At 55.1% G+C, this 24,799-nt stretch overlaps 1 protein-coding gene across 2 annotated transcripts in view; it reads right to left on the bottom strand.

The window, feature by feature from the left end:
* The window catches only part of MEF2D (myocyte enhancer factor 2D), a 38,534-nt gene extending 13,972 nt beyond the window's left edge, over positions 1–24,562 (bottom strand). The window contains exons 1-7 of one of the 2 annotated variants that reach the window (XM_032154152.2): positions 24,178–24,562; positions 6,435–6,626; positions 5,634–5,837; positions 4,019–4,156; positions 2,784–2,994; positions 2,488–2,544; positions 207–397 (exon numbers count right to left, since the gene is read on the bottom strand). In XM_032154152.2, the coding sequence (XP_032010043.1) occupies positions 207–397; positions 2,488–2,544; positions 2,784–2,994; positions 4,019–4,156; positions 5,634–5,837; positions 6,435–6,488 (855 nt within the window). In that variant the 5' untranslated portion in view covers positions 6,489–6,626; positions 24,178–24,562. The remainder of the gene's footprint in view (positions 1–206; positions 398–2,487; positions 2,545–2,783; positions 2,995–4,018; positions 4,157–5,633; positions 5,838–6,434; positions 6,627–24,177) is intronic. The other variant, XM_032154153.2, reaches the window with a different exon arrangement.
* Between the last annotated feature and the right edge of the window lie 237 nt (positions 24,563–24,799).

The following is a 24,799-nucleotide window of genomic DNA, read 5'->3' as shown; positions in this document are numbered from 1 at the left end:
TGCCTTAGGCTGGTACTTCTTGTGTTGCAACCTCTTAAAAGGCCCTCTGGGAAGAAAAAGCTCATAAAAAGCCATGCTTCCATGATCTCTCTTGGGAAGTCCTAACTGCTGGCTAGCCTTCATCTCTCCTGCTAGAGATCTGCTCTTTCCCCTGTCCCTACTCTTCCATTCCCCAGCCCCCACTCTTGGCCCAGACACCCACTTACCAAGTGATGCATTAACCCCTTTCCTGCCTGGGAAGTGATGACTCGCAGGTCAGGCTTGCGGCTGGGGGCTCCAAGCTGGGTGCTGTGGGTGGGTGGGGGTGGAGACTTGGCAGGGATGACCTTGTTTAGGCTGTTGCCATTGGCCACAGGGAGGAGGCCAGGGGAAGCCCGAGCACTGACGTAGCCATTCCCTGGAGAAGTGACAACATGAGAGTAAAAGGAAAAGCATGGGCCTATCCTTCAGCCCTATTAACTTCCCCACACCAATACTCCTGTTACCCAGAACCTCTCAAAGCCATGCTTAGGCTCTGAGTGGGGGCTGAGCCATCTGATATTCCCTAAACACTTCATGTCTTGGGAATAATGGGAGGCAAATACTCCTTACTCCTGAATCTTTAGGTTCATTCCCCTAACTCCAAGCTACATGTGATAGGGCTTGGTGATGGGACTCTGAAGTCAGTGGGAAGAACTGGCAAGCAACCATTGCCTCTAGGCTCTGCGACGGCCAAGAGGTTCTTCTGTACCAAAGCCTCTCCCTGTCTTCTCTCTTCTTTAGTCTCCACACGCAGGAAGTCCAGCATTTTTAGATCCCACAGTCTACCCTGGACAGGACCCACCATGACCAGGATGTGGAAGGGGTGGCAGCCTGGAATCCGGGCCTCACTGAGAAGCCTGGTCACCATGACAAACCAACAACCACTCGGACTGCTCCATTTGCCGTGAGCTGGGGGTGGATGATGTGACTTGGATCAACATGTGACAAGTTGCCCACAGCTTGGGAGAAACAAGCCATTCACTGTTGGTGATGGTGTTATTGGCACTGGGAGACAGATAACACAGCCACCATCATAATTAGCCTGGTAATAACAAATGTAATAACTATCTTTTATATCTGCTCCATATTCTACAATCCACACAGGCCTTTCACACATGTATTATCTTATTTAATCCTCACATTAACTCTGCAAAACAGATAGGACATTAGCCCTGTTCACAGAAGAGGAAACTAGAGCCTGCTTGGGAGACGTGTAATGACCTGCCCAGGGCCACATAGCTGGCTGGAGGCCAAGTGAGGGCTCTCTCCCACTTTCCACATGCTGGACTCAAGTGTCTCTATGTATCACTGCTCACTTGAGGTCTACAAGCATTTCTCTGGCCTTCTCCTTGAAGAGGGTGATATATTCACCCACTCCTTTAATTTCCTGACCCTGTGACACAATTATCACCAGGGAGGTATTATATAGTGCCCCAAAACTGAGCTGGGGGATGCTGAGGTCCAAGGATGTGAGAGTGACCACAGTCAGAAATGCTTCCTTGCTCTGTCCCCTAAGAGCATGCTGTTGCCCTGGAAGTGTGTGCCTGCCTCTATCCCAATTCCCGGATCACTCTGGGAATGGCAGGAATGTCAGCGTGACGTCAATCGTGACATTCGAAGTCACAGTCACCCAGCCGGACAATGGCACAGGGTAGGAGGGGCTGTTGGCTGCCAGGGGTAGGGGGGCAGCCTTTCTTCTGTGGCTTATTTATTTTTTAATTTTTTGAGACAGAGTTTCGCTCCTGTTGCCCAGGCTGGAGTGCAATGGCATGATCTCAGTTCACTACAACCTCCGCCTCCTGAGTTTAAGTGATTCTCCTGCCTCAGCCTCCTGAGTAGCTGGGACTACAGGCATGAGCCACCGCACCCGGCTAATTTTGTATTTTTAGTAGAGACGGGGTTTCTCCATGTTTGTCAGGCTGGTCTCAAACTCCCGACCTCAGGTGATCCGCCCACCTCAGCCTCCCAAAGTGCTGGGTTTACAGGTGTGAGCCACTGTGCCTGGCCTCTTCTGTGGCTTATGTATATGTGCCCACAAATGCACATCTAACATCTGGATACTTCTGTAAGAGGGAGAATGCACGTATGTGTGTGAGTGCCTGTGTTAGTGTCTATGTGAGTCTGTCCCTGTTGTTTGTCTAGGGAACGCCCAGCATTCTCATCCTCCAGATCCCAACCACACTCAACTGCAAAAACTTGGGTCTTCCCTTCCAACTAGAAATGCTGGTCCATTCTCACAGTTTGCCCAGAATTCCCTGAGCCTCCATCTCTGCTTATCATCTACACCAATCATTGCTACAGAAAACAAAATCCAGGGGCTTAAAAATCTCTGACTGACTCTTCATCCAGTTCTGGCCCTGGGATCTTCCTCTCCTCTCATCTAGGTCCTTCCTGGTCCTTGGACCCCCTGAGGCCACTGAGTGGGCACCCCTCCCCACCTCCAGGTAGAAGGATGACCACACTCACCGACAGGGCTGGGGCAGGCTCCGTTAGCACTGTTCAGGTCACCCCCCAGCATGGCCCCTGGAGGAAAAACAGAACCAGGATGAGCTGACAACACTCCCCCTTCAAGACTGAGTCTTGGGGACTGAACATGAAGAGGGGACCCCAGGAGGAAGAGTCATACTCCCTTCCGTCAGGAGCCATACAAATGGGAGAATGCTGTGGTGGGTGGAGAGAAATACTTGCCATTGAAAATGGAATCCCAAAGTCCCCATCACATCTCATTTCCACCTCACCTACCCACCTGCCAGCCCACTCACCCGCACTAGCTGGCCGCTGGGGCAGGCCAGGAGACACACTGTTCCTCTGTAGTGCTGGCTGCTGGGGGGACAGGAGCCGCGGGTCCGTGAGGGATGACGTCACCAGGGAAGGGGTGACAAGGGAGCCGCTGGGATTGCTGAACTGCAGTGAGCTCTGATTGGACACGGGCACCGTGACAGGCATGGCAAAGTTGGGGGCCGGGACAGCTGACTAGACAGAAAGATGGAGGGGCAGGATCAGGCCAGGTTGACCCCTTCCATGGAGCCCACTTTTCCTGGGAGGGCAGGCAAGGGTTCTTCTCATTTCCGGGCTACGCATCCTAGGGCCAGCAGTTCAAGCTCCTTGCCCTGTGCCCTTGTGGAGTCCTGCCTGTCACTCCCACCAAGGAAGAACTCTGGGGAGAAGCTCTGGGTCCATTTCTGGCCCAGAGAATGAGAACAGGGCTCTGCTCACTGCAGACAGGACCAGGGACACCCCCTAGTGGAGGTGGGTTAGTCCTCAGCCAGGCAGGACACACGGGGAGCAGGTTAGAGGCCCTGATAACAGACCCAAATTCACACACGGCTGTTAAAGGCTTGCACCACGGGTAGGGACATGATTTCACTTGCAGTCTCACCCCATCTGGCCTGCTGCAGAGAGAGCTCACCCCCACCTTGCTGCCTTCCCCTTCAGCAGTTCTGCTTTCCCTACACAAGGCTGAGTGTTTCTGGTTGGGCTATCAGAGCAAGCCCAAGCAGGCCTCTCCCCCAAAAAAAACATCTGGACAAAGAGCACACTCCACTTTGCTGTCCTCTAAGGATCTCATGTCATCTACACACTTCTTGCTGGAGAGGGGGACACTCCAGGCCTCTCCAACTTATGCTCCATCCCAGTAGAGTCTCAGCAGGGATGCAGGTTTATCACGACCAAGGTCAGAGGTTCCTCAGTGGTCACTAAGAACCCGAGCATGGCTCAGAGCGGAGCACCCATCAGGGCAGCCGAGAGCCAGGGCGCGAAGCCACACCATGCACCACAGGGAGGCTCTGCTCCATGCGACTACTCACGGCCAGTCTATAACTCTGCATCATTTTATCAAACTCCTCGTCTATCTTTTTATATTTCTCTTCCGTCTGGGGGGTCAGGGCAAACACCTCGTCCACCTCAGGGCTCTCACATTCCCTGTGCTTCTTGTGCAGCGCCTGGGGGGAAGGGGCCGGAAGGGGGGGCCAACAGAGACAGAGTGAGTGGGGCTCACCCCATAGCGCCGGAAGAGCCCGTCGAGCTCCTCACTGGCGCGCCGGTACTTGTCCTCCAGCAGGGGGCTCTGTTCCAGCGAGTCCTCCCCGTCGGGCTCGGGGCTGTCGCAGCCGTTGAAGCCCTTCTTCCTCAGGGTCTGTAACCGCACCACTGCCATCAGCTGGGTAAGAGTCCTTCCCGCCCGCCTCGCTGGAGTTCCTTCCAGCCCCTCCCTGAGAGCCCCCTACTCTTCCCTGACCTCCTTCCTCAGGGTTCCCAGCATCTCCCTGGCCCCTCCCTCAATGTAACCCGCCCCTCCCCACTGACAGTGCCTCCTGGGGCACCATGTGAAGATCTGAAGATGGGCTTGGTGGGAGCCGTTGGAACACAGAGAACAAGGCTGGAAGGTAAGCCTAACCTGGGGGTGCACTTGGCAGGGAGACATGTACTTCCAAAGTGACAGACAGGGAGGGGGCTTCCAGGGGATGGGCTAAGGAGCTGGTGTCCTGGACCAGTCCCTGCCCGACCACTCTGTGGTAAGCCCTGACCAGAAGGCACTGCGTTCTCCAGGGGGAGGTAGGCAGCGGGGCTCTGCTCCCAGTCCCTGGGCTCTGCTTAGGAGAATAGGAGGAAGAGAGAAATAGAGATGGAGACAGAGAGAGCAGGGAATGGGATGTGGAAAAGGAAAGGGGATGAACACTGACTGAGTCCCTACTGTGACCACCCTACATTCTAGTGGAGGCACAGCTGGGGGATCTGCAGTAGACCCCAAAGCTGCCCTCTTCATGCTCAAAATAGCTTTAACAGATACTTGCTTTGTCTTTAAAATGAATGCAAATTTTACCTTCTAGTCTAGAGTAAATCTGTCTTCTCTAACATAAAAATAAGGGACTTTCCTCCAAATCTCTGAGTAGGCCTGTGGCTTCCCGGGCACCCTCTTCGTCAGCACAAGTTCTGTATCCCCAAGCTGCACACACCTCAGTGTGAGAAGCAGGGACATTCAATTCACACAGCACCCTTCAAAGCAGGCACTGACCCCGTTTTGTGGAGGTGGGCACCAAGGCTCGGGAAAGCCTAAGCACCTGCCCAAGGCCATGTGGCCAGTAAAGGTCAGAGCTGAATTCCAAAGCTCATGTCCTTCAACAGTTCACAATGTTGGCTCTCTTTGAAACAAAAAATAGAACCACCGGGCCCACAAACAGACAGAGACAGCAGGAGAGATGGAAACAAAGAGGGAGATTTAAAAAAGGAAGAGGCAGGTGCAGGAGCACACCAAAAGATGGAGAAGCAGGGAAAGAGAGACAAAGAGAAAGACAGGATGCAAGAAGGCAGGACAGAGATGTTACATCACACTGGATGACAGAAGATAGACTCTTGGAGAGGGCAGGGTGGGTGTGGGCTGGCAGCCTGGCACTGGCCTGTTCACCTGAACTGCCCTTCTTCCTTCCTCCTCAGGCCCTGGGTTTGTATGACGGGAGGAGGGTTTGCATGTGTGTGCACACAGGTGAGGGGCTACAAGGGGCATGTATACCAGTGTGTGTGCATAGGCAGGTCTGCGTGTACATGCAACGTGGGCACGTGTCCATGTGGATGCAGGCGGGGGTATATCCTGGTGCCTGTGTGTATGGGCCCACCTCGATGATGTCGGCGTTGGTGCGGCTCTCGTGTGGCTCATTGTACTCCGTGTACTTGAGCAGCACCTTGTCCATGTCGGTGCTGGCGTACTGGAACAGCTTGTTGGAGTGGTTGAAGATGATGAGTGCGATCTCGCAGTCACATAGCACGCTCAGCTCATACGCCTTCTTCATCAGGCCAAACTTCCGCTTGGTGAAAGTCACCTGCAGAGAAGGATGGGTGGGTGGCCAGATCCGGCTCAGTTAAGGCCTGATTGGGAGTCCCAGCCTACAGATGGCTGGACATAGCCCCTGCCCTCAGGAGCCCCCATTCTCAGTGTGACACAGGCCCTGGTCTCAGGAGTCCCTGGTTTGGGGAAGGACCAGGCTAGTGCTTGCAGGCCAACACACAGCTGAGATACAGCCCAGAGCCCACTCACTGAAGGGGCAGGATTCAGGTGGACAGAACTCTACACCTCTGTGCTGGAGGCTATGAAGAGGTCAGTGGAGAAGAAGAGGGAGAGGATTCCTGTTGGAAAGGAGGGGTGCCTGGGGGTATGACCTAAGGCTTGCATATGGCTCTGGGATGGTAACATGGGCTCATCTAGCTGTGGCAGCAGAAGAGCCTTGGAGTTCTGGGACGCAGAGCTCCAAGAGCTGCAAAGAGGTTAGGGTTCCTCTCCTTCCAATCTCCCTTCCCCTTCTGTAATAGCTTATAGTTTCCCCTCTTCCACAAAGCCCTCTCGGAATGCCTGGAGGGAGTAAAGGCAGAGGCCTGCCCCCTGCCATCACCTGCTTCGTGCGGCTCTAGGACTTCCCTACCTGTCGGTTCCGCTCGTCGGTGATTCGCTGGATCTGAATCTTTTTCCTCCCCATCTTCTCCGGGGGTCCTCAGTGCTACGGAGGGGAGGGGCTCGCTGGGTGGTGGGTCTCGGCACACCTTACACTGTGCTCATGAACGGTCTGGGAACAGTGCTCAGTTCATGGTCTGCAGGATACCTTCTGCACAGCCTCCTGGAAGGGGAGGGTCATGAGAGGACTCTGAGCCCCCAAAACCCCCAGCCCTGCTCCCTGGGCACACAGGCCAGGCTCACAGCACCCCTGTGAGAGGCTGGCAGCATCTGAGCTCCACTCTCAACATGAGGCAATGCTGTCTGCCTGAGGCAATGGTATGCCACAGCCAGGCACAAGCTGGAGCTCACACCAAGGCCCAGACTCTTTCCCCTCGGTCACTGCTGTCCTCAGGCTCCAGGTCAGAGTAAATGGACCTCCTGGCTTCCAAGGGTCTGGGTCTCAGAGAATATCCCATGGCCCATTCTTCTCTCTAGAACCTGCTTGTACTATAGACACCTGGGTGCTCCAGCTGCTCCTCTGGCCTAGAACTATGGTTCCCATTCTGAAGCTTGGAGAAGAGACAATGCTGAGAGGACATCTGCCCAGTCAGTGAACAACAAGCATGGTATACCTGGTGCCAGGATAGGATGTCTCTGGTGCCCCTGGCTCAAGAACATACTAGAGCAGGTCTAGAGCAGTGGGCCTCATACCAACTCATGGAACTCTGGGGCCCGGAGTCCTGTAGTGGGGCTTGGGGTTGTAGCACCCACATCTCCCTTCAACTAGAGTTCCTCCACACTAATCTGTTCTACTCAGTGAGCTTAAGCCTAAGGTTTCTTTTTATTTTTATAAGCCTAGTCAAGTGCAGTAGTGAGAAGAGAGGAAATAGTAGAACAAGGAGTTCAATCTGTAACTGACTGTGAACAATCAATTGAGCTAACTCGCTACCTTCGGACACGCCCAGCCTAAGATTTTTGTTTGTGGAAAGAGTTGTGCTGCTTAAAATAATGAAACCATTCCTCTAGACCAGGAGATGGAAATTTTGGGGCCAGATAGTAATATTTCAGGCTTTGCAGACCATACAGTCTCTGTTGTAACTACTCAACTCTGTCATTGTACCATGAGAGCAACAGACAGCAACACATAAACGAATGAGCGTGAGCATGGCTGTGATCCAATGCAACTATATTTACAAAAATGGGCATGGGCCAGATTTGGTCCATGGGCCATAGTTTGCTGATTCCTGCTCTAGAGGTACGGACCACATCTAGAACCCAAGCTCAGTCTAAGAGTGGTGCTTCCCAACCTTGTACATCTTGAAGCAGACAGAGAAAATACAGGGCCAAATGGCATACACTGGGGAGGCCACTGGCAGCCAGGCGGATGCAGGCACCAGGCAGAGAACTTGCTGTCTCAGGACACGTGTAACCCCCTCACAGCCCACTGGTTGAACAGCTCCATGCTAAAGCCAGGATGAGAAACAGCCCCTGCACTGCACAACTCCAGGAGGCACCATAGGATAGGAGGGGGCTCAAGGATGGCAGCACAGCCTGGGCCAGAAAAGGTGCATTCTCTCTGGTGTGGGCAGTGCCTATGCAGGCTGGGTGAGTCCCTGGGGACTGGAAGGGCCCAAGATGTGATGGAGGCACGGAATGACTTCAGGGCCCCTCTAGCCCTGATTCCAGGAGTCCTTGCATCAAAAGTGGAGCTTTCTGGAAGATGTTGGAAGAGGATAGTGAACTGGGGCCCATGCTTTCTAAAGCCACTCTATTTGGGTCCTGGGAGGAGCCTGGACCAGAGAAGGCCCGCCCTCCCCTCCAGAGCTCCCCTTCCATAGAGCTCTATGCCCAGAGACCCTACTGCAGAGTCCAGGGATGTAGACCCCCAGCCACTGTCTGATCCTCCGCACCCACTGCCCACTACCTGGGGAGAGGTATTTGATGACAGAGAACAACCCCTACCCCTACCCCCCAGCTCCCACTGCCAATGGCTGCTGAGTTTCCCTGGAGCCTTTCCGCCCAACTCAACATGGCCCCTACGGTACCACAGTAGATGCTAAAGTTCAGCCTTGGTCTCTTGCTCATGAGGGAAGGAGGAGAGGGAAGGCAAGGAATCTATAAATTTAGGAGGAGCTGGGATACTGGCCCCAACCCATTACCAAGACTGCTCCCCAGCCTAGCTGGAGAGCTTCTGCTCTGCCTGGATACCTACAGAAAACAATGCAGATAAACGCATTGCTCTTCAAATGACTCCCTACCCTTCTTCTTCTTTTTTTTTTTTTTTTTGGTGGTGGTGGTTGTTTTTTAAGGTAGGGTCTTGCTCTGTTGTCCAGGCTGGAGTGTACAAATCACAGCTCACTGCAGCTTCAACCTTCCAGCCTCAGCCTCTCAAGTAGATGATCATACAGGTGTATGCCACCACACCCAGATAATTTATTAATAATTTCTCTCTTTTTTTGTAGATACAGGGTGTTGCTTTGTTGCTTAGGCTGGTTCAAACTCCTGGGCTCAAGTGATCCTCCTACCTCGGCCTCCCAAGTAGCTGGGACCATGAGTGTGTACCGCCATGCCAAGCTAATTTTTTGACTTTTTTCTTTTTTTGAGACAGAGTCTCACTCTGTTGCCCAGGCTGGAGTGCAGTGGCGTGATCTCGGCTCACTGCAACCTCTGCCTCCCAGGTTCAAGTGATTCTCCTGCCTCGGACTCCCAAGTAGCTGGGATTACTTACAGGTGTCCACCACCACACCTGGCTAACTTTTGTATTTTCAGTACAGACAGGATTTCACCATGTTGGTCAGGCTGGTCTCGAACTCCTGACCTCGTGATCCGCCCGCCTCAACCTCCCAAAGTGCTGGGATTACAGGCATAAGCCACTGCGACCAGGCAATTTTTTTTTTTTTTTTTGAGACGGAGTCTCGCTCTGTCACCCAGCCTGGAGTGCAGTGGCACAATCTTGGCTCACTGCAAGCTCCGCCTCCCGGGTTCACGCCATTCTCCTGCCTCAGCCTCCTGAGTAGCTGGGACGACAGGCGCCCGCCACCACGCCTGGCTGATTTTTTTTTTGTATTTTTAGTAGAAACGGGGTTTCACCACGTTAGCCAGGATGGTCTCGATCTCCTGACCTCGTGATCCGCCCGCCTCGGCCTCCCAAAGTGCTGGGATTGCAGGCGTGAGCCACCGTGCCCGGCCGACCAGCCAATTTTTTGACTTTTATAGAGACAGAGTCTCCTCCTATGTTGCCCAGGATGGTCTTGAACTCCTGGACTCAAGCAATCCTCCTGCTTTAGCCTCCCAAAGTGCCTGGATTACGGGTGTGAGCCACCTGTCCGGCCTCCTCTTCCCCTCCTCCTTTTCCTCAAGGTGCTCCATGGGCTCTGGGCCTCCTACTGGTACCCTGGGACAAGAGCAACACCAGCCCAGCCAGTCCTGAGTGGCCCAGCAGACACCTGAGCCCCAAACCAGCTCTAGATACCCCATTCCTCACCTGTGACCCCAGTGTCTGCCAAGTTCCCATTGCAAAGGCTCCAGCCCAGGGATTTCAGCTCCCCTGCTTCCCAGTGTAATCCAAAGACTGTGCTTTCTAGAGCTACAGTGGTATGGGCTTTGGCAGGGAAGGTAGGGGAGGGCACACAGAGGGCAAGGGGAGGGGGCTACAAATAGTTGGCTTTTTAAATGGGATTCTCTGGCCTAGTCTTGAAAACCCAATCTAGACTGGTAAATGCAGGAACTGCTGGGCTCCTCTGGCTTACAGCATCTACCTTCCCTCTCTCCCCTTTACTATCTCCCTCTCACCACCTTTAGTTCATAACCAAATTCTTGCAGAAATGTAACCTCTGTCAGCTGATGACCAATACTGCCTCTTCCTCCAAACTGGAAGAGAAGCCTCCCTTTGTTCTCATGACCCTTAGAAAAGTCACTCTTGCAATCTTTCTAGCATTTATCACAATTGTGAATAACTATGATTCTGTGCTTCTATTTAACGCCTGGCTCCTCTACGAAGCTAAAGTTTCATGAGGGCAGGAATCACATCTGTCTTTTTCACTACTATATCTCCTGTAAGAAGGAGCTGAGAAAATGTCTGTTGAAAAGAAGAAAATACTATTTCATTGTTGTGGTGCTGTGAGAAGTCCTTCTTGCAGTCTAACCTCCAACAGTCGTGCTGCAGTACCAGTTCCTCTCACTCTATCCTCTATGGAGCTAGAACTCTTCCTCTCCCAACTGCCCCTGAAGATTTGGACACCACCCACCCTCCAACCACCCCTGGTATCCCAGTCCTCAACCCTCCCCACCCTCAGGTTGGTTGGTGCAGAGGGTGAGACTCTAAAGTCTTCTAAGGAGCAGCCCTGAGCACATGGAGATGGAGAGGATGGGGTTGCTTAGGCAACTGTCGCCTGGCAACCAGCTCCCTGGCTGATCTCCTACACCGCCCCCCCCCACCCCCGCCTCATGCTGGGGGAGCTGGGACGAGAGAGGGCTGAGAAGGCAGGGAAGCAACAGAGATTCACTGAGCATCGTCTGACAGAGAGAAGTCAGGGTTAAAAAGACTAGGCCCCATCTATTCCCACTCCCTACCAAGGTAGCCCAAAGCACTTTTTATAATTCCATGCTTCCCAGGCCCCTTTCCCCACTGCTGCTCCCACCTTTGTGCCAACACTGCCAGAGGAGGAGATGCCCCTGCCTTAGGCAGTCCTTCCTCCCATCTAACCACAAACCCCTCCACAAAGCAGGCACAGTCTATACTGACCTTTTCTCCTTCTGTTATCCATTCCACATTGCTGCAGGGTCTTTGAAAGCCCTGAGGCAAGAACATGAACTCAACCCTGATTTTGGAAGAAGGGGTAGCTGGGGCCTAGGTAGGCACAAAATACCCTAACCTGACCCTAGCCAAGGTTGGGAGGCCTATCCTGGCTAAACTTCCCTCCTACCCAATTAGGGAGGTTTTAATGAACACCTGGACCTCCTTAATTAGCCCTCTGCCTAATCACCTAACCAACTGGCAGGAGCCAGAGGCCTGGGCATCTGTTCTCCAGATGTGAGTCTCTCCTCTCCAGCCTCGCCTGGCCCCATTCTTCTCCTGTCTGGTCTACTCCTCCTCTAGGAAGCCCTCACAGATGATCTGGCCCTTGGCTGCTTCTCTTCTAACCATCTCTCCTTCACTCTGCCTGGTATCTGGAGCCCAGGGCTTGGGAGGACTTGGGCTACCAAAGAGACAGGGGGTTGGCCAGGATGGCCTTCCTATTCTGATGGCCCTAGGGCCTGCCCAATCCTGATCTCAGGCCACAACTATGACTCCTCAGGCTGACAGTTTCTATGTCACCAAAAGTTCCCCTTCAAAGGCTCTCAAGGCTCTGGCTGCTTGACTCTGATTCACCTGACTCCGTGGACAGGACAAGAGTGGGGCGGAGTGAACCTCGTGGGTGGCAGGGGGCTGGGACAGGCAGAGGCAGGGCCTTCCTGGTGGACACGGGAGAAGCAAAGATGGGGAGGACATTTGGCAATGCCCACCCATATCTGTTCCCATCCTAGTGGTCCCAAGGCTCAAAGAAACTACAGGGCATCTGCTTTCAGAGCTCCCATACCAGCACAGGTCAAAAGGGAGCAGATGCCCAGAGAGGGAAGCAGGCACAGACTCACCAACTGTGGAGAAGGGTGGTTGAGGAGAAACCTTCACAAATGGACAGTGGGGAGGATGCAGGGCAGGAGGCCCCTCTGACAACACCCTCAACAAGAAGGAGAGCTGAGGGGACCAAGGGGAATCCAGAAGGACCCCACTGATAGCCATTTTTCCAAGCCCAGGTACCGACCCAATTAGAACCTGTGGGTTGTGTTTACATGCAAATGAGCTACACATGATGTGCAAAATGTACCCTAAAGAGGACTGGTTTGGAGGGGGCATGGGAGAAGAAACGGGTCCCTGCCTCCCCCAATGCAACACCTCTGGGTACCTGAGAAATATTTAAACCATTTTCGGGTTTCAGAATGATGCTATCTCAGTTCCTGTGTGAAGGTGGCCTGGGGCCAGTGGGAAGAGCGGTGAAGGGGAGAGGTCAGGGCAGCCTCCTTGCAGCTGCAGCAGGGCTGAGCAGGGCTGTCCTTCCCATGGAGCTGCAGGGGAATTCCTTTCCGATGGCCAGCCTCTATCCTCTCTTTCTTGCTCTTGGCAGGGGAGTACCTACCTTTCCTTCTCCCCTACACCCTTCCACCCATATCTGTTCCCATCCTAGTGGTCCCAAGGCTCAAAGAAACTGTAGGGCATCTGCTTCCAGAGCTCCCATACCAGCACAGGTCAAAAGGGAGCAGACGCCCAGAGAAGCTGAATGAGCAGCCTCGCATCACAGAGCAGTGGGCCTCAACCTGCTCTTCCTCATCGTGAGAAAGGGTCTCATTAGGCGGGCCCTTCATCTCTTCCTCCCAGGCTGCTCCAGGCTGCAGGCTGAGGACTGGAGGGGAAGGCAGGAGGCACTGGAGACAGCTGTCATCCCTCCTCCCACCCCTTCCCTGTGGCTGGGCTGCAGGGCATGAAATAAGCAGCAGGCGCTGGGGGAGGGGGTGACAATCCAATCCACCTGTCACCCCCACAGTCAGGCAGCCTCAAGCAGCCTGCTCACTAACGAGGGAGGAGGCGTGGGTGAGGCAGACACAGAAGAGGGTGGCAGAGGGGGGACAGACACACAGACACAGGAAAGATGACAGAGAAAAAGAGGCAGCGAGGCCAGAAGGCATTATGGGGCAGAGGCGGAGACAGACAAGGAGAGGGCTACAGGAGAGGGAGAGGTAGGAGACCCGCAGAGACAAAGATTCAGAGAGAAGCAGGTAGAGAACAAGAGACAGGTTCAACAACGGCTTCCAGGACTGACTCCTGGCCCAGCACTGGGGGAATAACTCAACAGGACACCACCCCTGCCCTCTGAGAACTTGCAGTCCAGCCAAGAGACAGACAAGGGAGGGGCAGGTCCCACCCAGGGCAAAGGCAGGGAGAGGCAAGGGGGCCCTTGGGGGCCTGGACTGGACCCAGACACAGCCCTGGAAGGAGCATCCCAGAGCAGGCAGGCCGGCCCTGAGAGGCAGCAAAGGTGAGGACCGAGGACCAAGGACCACGGCTGCCCAGCTCAATCCCCAGGCCCTGCCTTATTACCCAGTCTACCCCCAGGTTCACAACCTTCCTAGTCATTCTCTCTCCCAACTTCAGCCCTGGGACCTCTTCCCTAGTACAGAGACACAGGCTAAGGAGCTCTGGGAGACAGGGCGGGAAGGTGAAGCCGGTGATGCCCCCAAACACCCAGGCAAGATGGTCCAGGATCATTCTGTGGTTCACATAGTGAGCTCTTCCTTCACAGAAGAAGTGGGGGACATTACCCCTCTGAAGTCCGAGCCAAGGCAGGAGCCTCATTGTCCCTCTCCCCATCCCACACACAGCCCAATTCTCACACCCCCTCCTGCGAGGCCTGCTCCCCACGCTCCTGCTCCTGGGCCCCTCTTGGGTCTCCCGCTCATGCTGCGTTCCCTCTGCCCCCTCTCTGTCCCCGCCCCCTCCCACAGCAGCCTCTTTTCTTCACCCCAGAAGTGCTTCTAGGGTCTGATCTCAAAGGCAGGGACCCAGCCCCAACCCTTCAAAGTTCTGTCCGGCAGGTTCACTACCCAAATGCCTGGTTCCCACCGTCTTTCCCTCCCTCGGGGACTCCCCTCCCCCAGTCCAGCAGCCTCAGGGCTGGGCAGGGGCTATTTTTAGCCTGGGCACTGAGCTAATTTTAACTCACTGACAGGGGACCTGGGGGCGGGCTGTCGGGCTGTGGGGGCAGGCAGTCCAGGAAAGCTGGGCCTGGGGCAGGGGTGGTCTCAGGCCCTAGGCACCCTAGGAACTCAAGTGGGGGGCAGGCCCTGCAGTCTCAGCTTAAGGGACAGGAACTGACTTGCCAAGGGGAGCACCCAGTATGGACAGCAGGGCTGAGCCCTCCCCCTAGCTTCCGCTGGACAACTCTCCCGAGCCCCACCCTAGGCTTCCTGCCCTCTTCTCCCTGGCAAGTCTCCTGGGATGGGGTCATCCTGTTCTCTGCCCAGGAGATGCCTCTCCAGTGAGGGTCTGTCTCCTGAGCCTCCTCCATGTCTTCCTCACCCCAGCTTGTCCTTCCTGTAGTCTAGCTCTCATCCTTCCTGTAGCAGCTGTGAGGCCATTTGGCTCTTTACAAAGAAGCAGCCTGTCCCCCAGGGTCCAGCACTTCCCACTCCAGCTCTGACCTTCCCCTTATGGCCTCTGGGCTGGCTCCTAGGTAACCACCCCGCCCCCTCCACAAAACAAGCTCCTAGAGCTAGCCAGACTGATCTCAGGAAGTATTTGGGGGCAACAGGAGACTGCGTCCCAGTAGAGAAGGGATGGGTGAGGTAGGGCAATGAACAGCTTAGGGAAATATGGGGTCTCTAAGCTGGGATTCTGGATACCTGGGTTCTAGTCCCTGCTCTGGTCTAAGATGTGATCCTGAGTAAGTCACTGCCTTCCACAGGCTTCACCCCACTGGCCAGTATGATGGGTAGCTGCTGGGTGGACTAGATACCCAAATGCCCTTCTGGCCCAAACACATGGCTCCTGTGCTCTCAGGGGAGGCCCAAAGGGAAGGGAGGTCAGAATTGTGTAATTCATGGAGAGGAACTGAAGAGATGGCCTGGCTGGGTCTGTCATCCTCCTGCTAGGGAGGAAAGGCAATGAGGGCACTAGAAGAGAGTCAGGATGGGGCTGGTGAAGGGGCAGGTGCCTTCTAAACAGTAACCCCCCAAAAGATGGCCAAGGGGGTTGACAAAGGCTCTGGTCAGCCAGAACAAGTACCGAGTGGGGCAAACAAGGCCCTTGTGGCAGAGACTCAGTCATCCCCATCCCCTCACACACTGGGAATACCTATCAGACCCACCTGCTTGTGGTTACTGAGCACCAACTAGCCCAAGGTCACTGTTTGGTCCCTGGTGGGACCAGCTCTAGAACCCAAGCCTAAGGCTGTCTTCATACTCCATCCCAGCAGGCCGAGCTGCAATGATTCACCACCACTCATTTGCATGAGGATTTGCATAGCGTCTCTGACCTTATTCCTTCAGGCTCAACTTCCCATTCCAGGACCTGGGTCACCCCCACCCAGGATCCGTAGACACTTGCGGACACCAAGTGGAGTTCTTGGTACCTCAGGCCTTTGTTCCCATCTTTCCCCTCCAGAAAGCATTCTTGGATTTATAGTAACTCCCAGTGATACAGTCTAGAGCTCTCAGTCCAACTGGGTCCCCTACTCTTGTCTAGGCAGAGATGGGGAAGGGGTGTGAAATCACGAGGAATAAGCAAGCATGGCAGCTATAGGAGTTTGGTAAGGTTCACAGGGTGAAGTGTGGCTCTGTCACTGCCTTGGGGCATTGCAGGAGAAGAATCCCATTCCCCTCTTTAGTGCCAAGGTTGGGGCAGCAGCAGCAGGATGGAGGTGAGTTGTCCTTTACTTCCATTTCTATCTCCATTTCCAAAACCCATCCACAGGGTGGGGGGGGGGGGGGGGGGAAATGGCCCAGGACAGCAGGTAGGATAGATACAAGACTACAGAAAGAACTTCTCAGGGCTGAGTCCTTGGACTCAAAGTAGTCTCTGGGGCTCAAACTTGCTTTGTCAGAAGCCCTCCAACCAAGCATGTGAGGCTGGTGACACGTGGGAGGGCATGGAGGCCCCAGTATTGTATGCCAACCAATGGCAGCTGCAGACAACCAATCTCCTACCTACCTTTAAGTCTGACCTACATTTGTCCAGAGTATCTACACCTCTCCCAGATCCTCTGAAACAATGAAGCCCAGCAGTGGTCTCCAATCCTAGGAAGTCCTTCCTGCTATCTAACTGCCATCCCTCCCACTGCAGCCAATCTTCCACTGTTACCTAACCCACTTTGGTCATCTAGACAAGAGCAATGGACAGGGGCCCTTGGCTATCAGAAGCCCTGGCTGAGGAGAGGTGGGGGCGGTTGGGACGGTTAGTGTGTCACCTTCCACCTCCCCAACCCAACTTCCCTCTGGGGTCTCAGGAGACAGAAGTGAAAGTGGCAGCTGGGGCCTTGAGGGCGGGTCGGCTTGAGAGCCGTTGGAATGAGCATAATGCCACCAGTGCTGGGTCTGGGCTGCCTGCCATTGCAGCGGGTAGGCTAATGGTTAGATCAGGGGAGGGACTTCCCATGGAAATAAGGGCATGGGGTAATGAGGAGTGTGGGCCCCTGGCCAAAGGAAGAGCAGGCTGAAGAGAAAAAAATGGAGAGAGGCAGGCAGCAGTCTCAGGAGGGCATTCTCTTCCTGGGCAGTGTTCGTCCCCTTTTTTAAAGCAGCAAGATCCTTTCTTCTTACCCACAGAACTGAGACAGGGCTGCTCTGGCTGAAGCAGATGAAGGGGGTCTGAGCCCTGACTGCTGGGACATGAGAGCAAAGAGACAGGGGACAGAGTCCAAGGCCTGGGTCCTCAGACTGGACAGTACCAATTATAAGGAAAGGGGAGGTGGAAAACATGAAGGGTTCACCTACAATGATGACAGGGGACCCGAAAGAGGCCAATCCAATCAGGGAAAGCAAATCCTCCTAGAGACATCATGACCTCGAGAAGCCACTGAGGATTTAAAGGGGCCGTTCAGGGCAATGGCTGGGTCTCCTTCTAACTCGAAGGACAGTCCTCTAAGCCCCTGGCAGCGGAGGGAGGGCGGGCATCGTGGCTGCGTGGGCCTGCTGAGGCGGCCAGCCAGGCAGCTCTTACAGGATTAGCTTGCTGCTTTCAGGAAAGGTGCCAGGTGAGGCTAAGATGCCCAGCCAGATGGAGGGGGGGCCCAGAAGGAAGGGGGTGGGGAGAGCAGTACCTGCACAAGGCTATGCAGATACATGTCGCCAAATCCGTGCTCCTTACCAATACCTGGCTTCTCACCCTTTCATGAGGATGCCGTGCAGGGACCCCTCAGATTTTTGCCAGCAAGAACCTCTGCCTACCAAGTTTTCCTTGCCATTACTATGATCTGGAGTTATCCTTCCTCTGAGGGGAAGTCCCTGCCTGTTGTCTACTCTTGACTCCCCTGCTACAGTTTACAACCAGGGCCCCACCCCTCAGAACGGGTGAGGGGCTAAGCAGTTCCCCTAACTCCCCTCCTTCTTAGCTCCCCACCCCCAGGCTGACAGGTGGGGGAGACAAGAGGGAGCAGCTGGGCTAGGACACCTGTCCCCACCCAGCCATCATGGGCCCCAGAGGCCTGCATAAGGAGACTCAGCATAGAGGACTCAGCAGTGGTGGTGGCTGGAGGAAAGGGCCCATAGGTTAAGGAGAGAGGCAACAGGAAGGTCTGAAAAACCCACTTTCAGATCATCCCATCCTCCTGGTCTACCCCAACCATCATCCCTCACCGAACACACAATACACGCATGCTTTAAAGGGAAAATCTCAAGGTTTGAGGTCATCCCTCAAACCCCTTGCTCTATTGCCTTGTTACTTGATCCAACTGGAGTGGGAAGACCCCAGGAAAAGGGACCAAGCCCCACCCTCCTCACTCCACCCTCCTGCCGCGCATTTCTACTTGAAACTTAGGGATGGGCTCTCCCCGTATTCTTTGTTCTCTCAACCCTCAACCCTAGGTATTTGCTGGTGGGCTGAGGATGAGGGAATCATGAGGGGTAAGCAAGCATGCAGCCAGAGGGATCTGGCAAGACTCATGGGACTAAGATATGGAGGAGGCAGGTTCTGAGACAAGGAGATGGCTGGATGGGGAGGGGAGGGCTGGGCTTAGCTTCCCAACCCATCCCAGGGCCAAACGGAGCCCTAGGCCAGGAAGAACCCTCAAGGCCTCCTCAATCCCTACCCTGGACACCAAAGGCATTCCTTGCCCCCACCCCTGTTTCTGGGTAGCTGCCTTAGCAGGCAAGTCCTGGGCCAGGCTGGGGCTGAAGGTCTGAGAGAAAAGATGCAACCATCACACTTTTTCTGGCAGAAACTCCTTCCCTTCCCATGTGAGGCAGGTAGCACCACCTCCCTTTCACAGGTATGGAAACTCACAGAGATGGGCAGGGACTTGCTCAAGGTCATCAGAAATAAGGGGCAGAGGCAGACTGACTGTTGGGCACAGGGCTTCTGCTTACAACTTGGATGGGAGTGAGAGGGAGTCTCCCTCCACCTGGGAGTTCTAGCACATTCCTTCCAGGGCCAATTCCCCAGGTCTGGGCCTGGGAGGCTCACACTGGCCTTGTGTCTGCCTTGAGACAAGCCCAGCCTCTTGTGGTCCAAGCCTTCCCACTCTAGTGTCTCTTCTCATTCATCCCATGCGGCAGCTAACAGGGATAGCAGGAGGGGTCTCGGAGTATCACTTGTTCCTGCCCTCACACCCTTGCTTTGGGGGCTTTCTCCATGACACTCAAGTCAAAGCAATACCCCCCTCACCTTGCCACCAAAGGCTGATTCTCTGCCTTCTGCTGAGGAATCCTGGTTTTCTCTTCCCTTCAATTTCTCCTCCTCCTCTCAGGTCTCCATGGGCCTCCTTTCCATTGCCCCGTCCTGCAGGGCAGGATCTCTCCTTTAATCTCAGACAAAAGCCCTTTACACTTCATAACTAGGAAAGCTTAAAAGTCACTCAAATCTCCGAGACTCAGTTTCCCAATTCAAAAAAACAGTTTTAGAGAGAAACATTCTTCTTATGTTCCCATGTTCAGTACAAAGCTTGGCACACAGGAACATAAGAAATGGAAGTTTCCTTCCTCCCTTTTGAGAACCCATCACCTCTCTTCATTGGGATCTCAAAAGTTTTGGTTTTTGGGTGGGGCATGATGGCTCACACCTGGAGTCCCAGCTACCTGGAAGGCTGAAGCCGGAGGATTGCTTGAATGGGAGGCTGCAGTGAGCCATGATGGCACCACTGCACTCGAGCCTGGACAACAGAGCAAGATCCTGCCTCAAAAAAATTAAAAGTTGTGGTTTTTGGTCTTCAAAGTATACTGGAAAGTTGGGCAAGAGGGGTAATGCTGAGGGTAAAGCTCCTTTGACCACGGGGCAAAAAAAAAAAAGCTCCCTCTGTATGGTTTCCTGCTCTGCCCAGCTCCTAGGAGAGTGGCCACAGCACCCAGCCAGAGGCACCAAGCCAAGGTCAGTGACCAGGCCTAGAGCCCAGAGCCTCCTGGGAGGGTTGAGTTTAAATGAGTAAATATGGTCTCACCCGGGTGTGGCCAGTGACAGGCCAGAGCTTCGGACATGTCCCTCCCCTCCCAGCCTACAGCAGAAAGAAGAGAAGTCAGACAGGCATAAGTGCCTCCTGCCCCCTTGGCTATCAGGGTCCTGTGCAGAATCAATGAATGCATTCCCCTGTCTCCACACCAGCCAGGACTAACCAGAAGCATGACTTGGCTCTCAGAAAAGAGAGGCTTATAGCCTCGGCCTCAGGAAAAGGAAAATGTCAGATGAAGAGGGCCTTGGGGATCACCTAGGCCAAGGATCTACCCCCAAATGCCTGAGGGCTTAGATGTAGTCTTGATGCCTCACAGTGGCCTTGCTCATCAGGGTGAGTGGGGAGGGCAACAGAGACCAGCGACAAACCACCAAAACACCCAGGTGTTAATCACCGAAAGGCGAAACTCTGTACATCTGGAAAGCTGGGGCCCAAGAGGAGGGACCCGGGGATACAAGGTCAGTGTGAGGGGCAGAGGCAGGCTGTGCCAGGACCACAGAGAGGGGCACGTGGGGGAGGGGTAAGGGGCAAGGATGGAAGTCAGCCAAGGCTCCTTGACTCACAAGCCATGCTCTTTATTTTGCAGACAGGGCTCTGCCTGCCCATCTGTGGTCTAACCTTAATCCCTCCTGCTCCAGTCAGCCCTTCTCTCTTCAAAGTTCTTGCTATGCCCTTCGCCTTCTTGCCTCTGGTCCCCTCAACCCCATCCCAACTCTCCAATCCTTTAATCATCTTTGCCATTCACTACCTCCCACCTCCCGCAGTGCAGCAGCTGCTCTGTGGGTGTCTACATACCAGTGTGTATGCGTTGCACACCTTCCTGCATGTGTACCACTAAATGCTGTGGACCGCATTGGGCATGCCTGTCTACATGAGACCCCTATCTAGCTCCCACTACTAGGGGAAAGGGGCCTAATGGCTAGTTCTCCCACAGCTCTAGGACAAATGCCTCAGAATACTTTCAGCCATAAGCAGGGAGAGGAAAAAGAAAATAAATATTCCAAGATCCAAACAGCACCGACCCCATCAAGCCAAAGGTCAAGGCCTTTCCTTCCGGGAGAGCCACTGGAAAAGAAAGTGCTTTGAGTTCCCCTCCCTTCCTATGCCAAATTAGAGCCATCTCTCTCCCCCCAGCTTCCTCACTGGGAAGTTCTTCCTGAAGTCTAAGCTCCATCCTACCTGCTGTGATCATGGATAGACAGAGCGACATCAACCACAATACAGTCAGACGTCCAGCTTCTAGAACACAGCTTCTAGTACCTAACCGCCCCTCCCTCCATGAGTAAGTCACCAAACTGGGACAGGACAGACAGTTGGCCGGACTCCGGCCCCATGACTGGCTCATAAAAGCCACCAGCAATTACAGTGATGTTGAGGTTGTGCCGGCCTGCCACCATTTCCTCCTTCTCTATAAAAAAGAGACAGTTGCCTCAAACCAGCTGGCCTGAGAGAGCCTCGAGAGTCCCAGCCACGGTCCCGTGGGATGGGGAGAATCCCAGCACCACCGTGCCATGAGACTCAGAACCTGACCCTTGATGAGGGTTCCAGGCTCACATCGGATCCTCATACCCACTTACAGAACCTGACGAATACCAACAATGACCTGTGTCCAAGAGGTCAAGGCCTGTATTAAGTCAAGGCCCTCAACTCCTCTTTTCCAGTAAGGCCACCACTCTCTGGACTAGAGGGGCAAAGAAGCAGGAGGCCTGGCTCAAATACAACTAGGGAAATGTTGGGCCCACCCATTTCCTCCTGGACTTCCCTTGTCCCCATAAAGGTACTCAGGTGTGTGGCAAAGTGTCCAACCAAGGGCCCACACCAGGCCAGGGTAAGTCCTAAAATTCTGGATCCAGTGCCAACCAGGGAGAGCAGGGGGCCCAGCTGGTCAGGAAGAGAAGGTTGACAAAATAGGGAGAGGTCCAGGCCTCTCTGGGGGTATAAGAGCCAGGGACAACCACAGCAGAGAGACCCTCTGAGGGCACAGTAGAGGAGAAGGGTCTGAGGGGCTGGGCCATAATCAATGAGGGCCTATCCCCAAGGCCTCCTCAGGGGCCAAGGCACCTCCCACCCCAAGCTTCCTTACTACTGCTCCTTTAGCCCTCCCAACCTGAAGAGTCTCCCTCTGCCTTCTCTTCCCTATCACATCTCCCAGGAAAGATTAAAAAAAAAAAAAAAAAAAAAAAACCCTGCTACAGAGAGATTATATAACAGCAGCCAGAAAGACTATCATATCTCCCAGCCTATGAGAAGAACCAGGAGCCAAGGGGGCAGAGCCAGGATGCCCAGGCCCTCCAGCCCAGGGGCACCACGCACAGAGTGGGGTGGACACGGACAGCACCTGCCACCCCTCCAAGTCCTCCACCAATCTTTCAGGCATTGAGTACAGCAGACAGAAGCTCTAGCCAATTCCCCATGCCCATCCCCCAACACAAGGATCATGAGGCTCTCTGGGTCCTGCTTCTCCCCTTGGACTGGGGCTTCCATGAACACGGACTGTATGTCTCCCTTCCCAGAATCCCTCCCTACTATGAAGTTGTGCCTAAAAGAGTGGAAAGACGAAAGCTCTGACACAGATTTGCCGTGTGATCTCAGGTAAAAAACTCAACCTTTTGGGTCCCTACAGGAGTGAGTAAAAGCTCCTCCCTTCCTCCCTTCCCCCCTCCCCCACTTCTCCCCAGAGAGACCAGAGACCCCTCCCTTTACAAATGTACATGCACACACATACATATACACATATATGCAAACATACAGGGTGTATTGGCGGGGGCAAGGGAGTTACAACAAAGAGAATATAATCACTGAGACCCAAGGGCCCAAATGCCTATGCTGGGGCAAGTGGGGAAGGAGCTCCATATAAGCTCCAGTGTCCCCCAATCACCCCGTATAAATAGGTCCTCAGCCACTCCCACAATACTCCTACCCCACCCCCATCTCCTGCCCAACACACTGGGAAACCACAGGAAGGAAATTCATTCCCAGGCAGGGCCGTGGGAGCTGGGACAGCCAGACTAAGTCCTGGGGCGGGTGTGACCCCGTGGCCACAAGCGGGTGGACATCTGTGAACACTGACATGTGCCTTTTCAATGCTCTCCTCAGCTACTGAGACCTTCCTGTTGGGGTTGGGAGAGGAGTGGGAGGTGGACAGCTCCCAAACGCCAAAACACCCAATCTCAGGCTGACCTGCGCTCCCCTCCTATCTCCAGGCCCGAGCAGCCCAAGGTCACCGCCCCAGACGGCAAACTTCCCATAGTCTAGGCTGGACCCTGAATTGCTGCGGAGACCCACTGAAGGGATAGGAGGAGGAGTGGATAAGGGCCACCTCCACCCCAAAGCAAAGAAACCAGGACTCTGAGGAAAACTCAAATGGGGGTTGGGCACAGCAAAGAGGGACACAGGATCCCCCCCAACTCGCTATACCCTCCCCCAACCCATCAACAATGCACCAAGTAATGGGAGACAGAGGGAGGCTCCCACTCAGAAGGGCAAACCTGGGATGACCCGGTCGGTGGCTCCTAGAGTGCCTTCCTTTCAGGAGGAGCCCTCGGAAGGCTGCTGAGAGGACAGCGTGATTTGCTAGGGGGAGGGGGCCCCTTTCCCCAACCCCCTGAGACCCGAACCTGGTAGGAGGGAGGCTGGCATTGGAGTGGGGGACTAAAAGCATTTTGGTCTCCTTGGCCCACCCTCCCAAAAGCCCCCCCAAACTTCCTAAACCCCCGCTCGCAGCCCAGCTCCGCCTGCCATAGGTGGAGAGGACTAGAGAACTCTTGCCCAGATGTTGAACAGCTGCAAACTTCTGGCCAGGGAGTTCTCCAGCTGGGGTTACTGAAAAACCACATCAGCGGTCTCGGAAGCGGGGCTAGGAAGTCTCAAAGAAGGGTCCTGCGTGCCCACCTCGTGGCGACTCCGCGTCCCAACTCCACAGGCACCCGGCAAACACGGGCCCCGGAGACACACACACTCACACACCCCAACCCACTACCCCGGTGTCATCTGAACAACATCCCCCCTCCTTCCCCCGCTTCCCAAACAGCTGCGGCTCCCCCCGCCTCCACCCTCCCGCCGCCCTCCCAGGCCCCCTTCTGCACCATTTCGGGCCAAGGAGGAGGGAACAGGCGGCGAGAGGAGGGAGAGGGAGGGAGGGCCGGCTGTTAAAATGTCAGTCGCTCCCGGCTGTCACCGGAGACCCCCTCGGAGGATGGTGCCCAGTCCCAGACCGCTCGGAGGCCGTCGTAAACCCCCTACACGAACAGGAGGGCGCGCCCCCGATCCGCCCGTCCCCACCCCGTACTCCCAACACCCAAAGAAATTGCAGCCCACTCCACTTGTCCCCCACGACAGACTCCCTGACACAAACAGTCCCCTAGGTAATCCCCGCCAACGCCACACGAAAACACGGCCCGCTTCGCGAGTTCCTCCCGGCCCGGGGGCTGCCCCATCCCACCCCTCAGGGGGACGGTCTAGACCACCCTCCACCCCAACCCCTGGACCGGGTGGGGGAGGGGGCCTCTTAAAGTGGCAGGCGCATTATTTTTCTCTACTTACCAGCCCGGCTGGGGGAACGGTGTTGTCACGGCAAAGAGCGGGTAGCCCTCGCCCCTGGTCCGGGGGATCTTCAACACTGGGAAGCCGCAGCTCCAGGCGGGGGGAATAATAAATGAGGCCGGCGTCCGCGCGGGCCCTGGGCGGCGCCGTGGGGCCTGGGCCCCCGTCGTGGGCGCGGGGGCCAGCAGGCGGGCGGCGGGCAAGCGAGGAACCGGGGCCGAGCGCCCGAGCCGCCTCGACTGTTGTTGATATTTTGCTTCCTTCCTCCTTTCGGGCTCCAAAGGTAACTCCTCCAGCCCCCGGGAGTCGAGGCCGACGTAGGCACAGCTCAGCCTAGCTTGAGGGGTAGGGGGAACGGGGTGACGGACAGGTGTGGGGGCCAATGGGAGGCACCTGTGGGGGTGGCGGGGCGGAGCCGGAGCTGGGGCGGTCCCGAGGACGCGGCCCCGCCCCTCGCTCCCCCAGGGCTGGCAGGGCCAGGCCGGGTCGGCCCCCACCCTACCGCCCTCCCAAGCTAGGCTGCGGCACCGGGAGCGGCGGATCCCTCCGCCTGCTGGGAGGGAGGGAGGAAGGGACGAAGCGAGGCAAAGTAGGGAGGCGAGACCCAGAGGCCTTTAAAGGG

The sequence above is a fragment of the Hylobates moloch genome, unplaced genomic scaffold (genome assembly GCF_009828535.3).
Source record: "Hylobates moloch isolate HMO894 unplaced genomic scaffold, HMol_V3 SCAFFOLD_5, whole genome shotgun sequence".
In the NCBI taxonomy this organism is placed as follows: Eukaryota; Metazoa; Chordata; class Mammalia; order Primates; family Hylobatidae; genus Hylobates; species Hylobates moloch.
The sequence above is the reverse complement of the archived record's forward strand: the minus strand, read 5'-3'. Positions and strand labels throughout refer to the sequence as shown.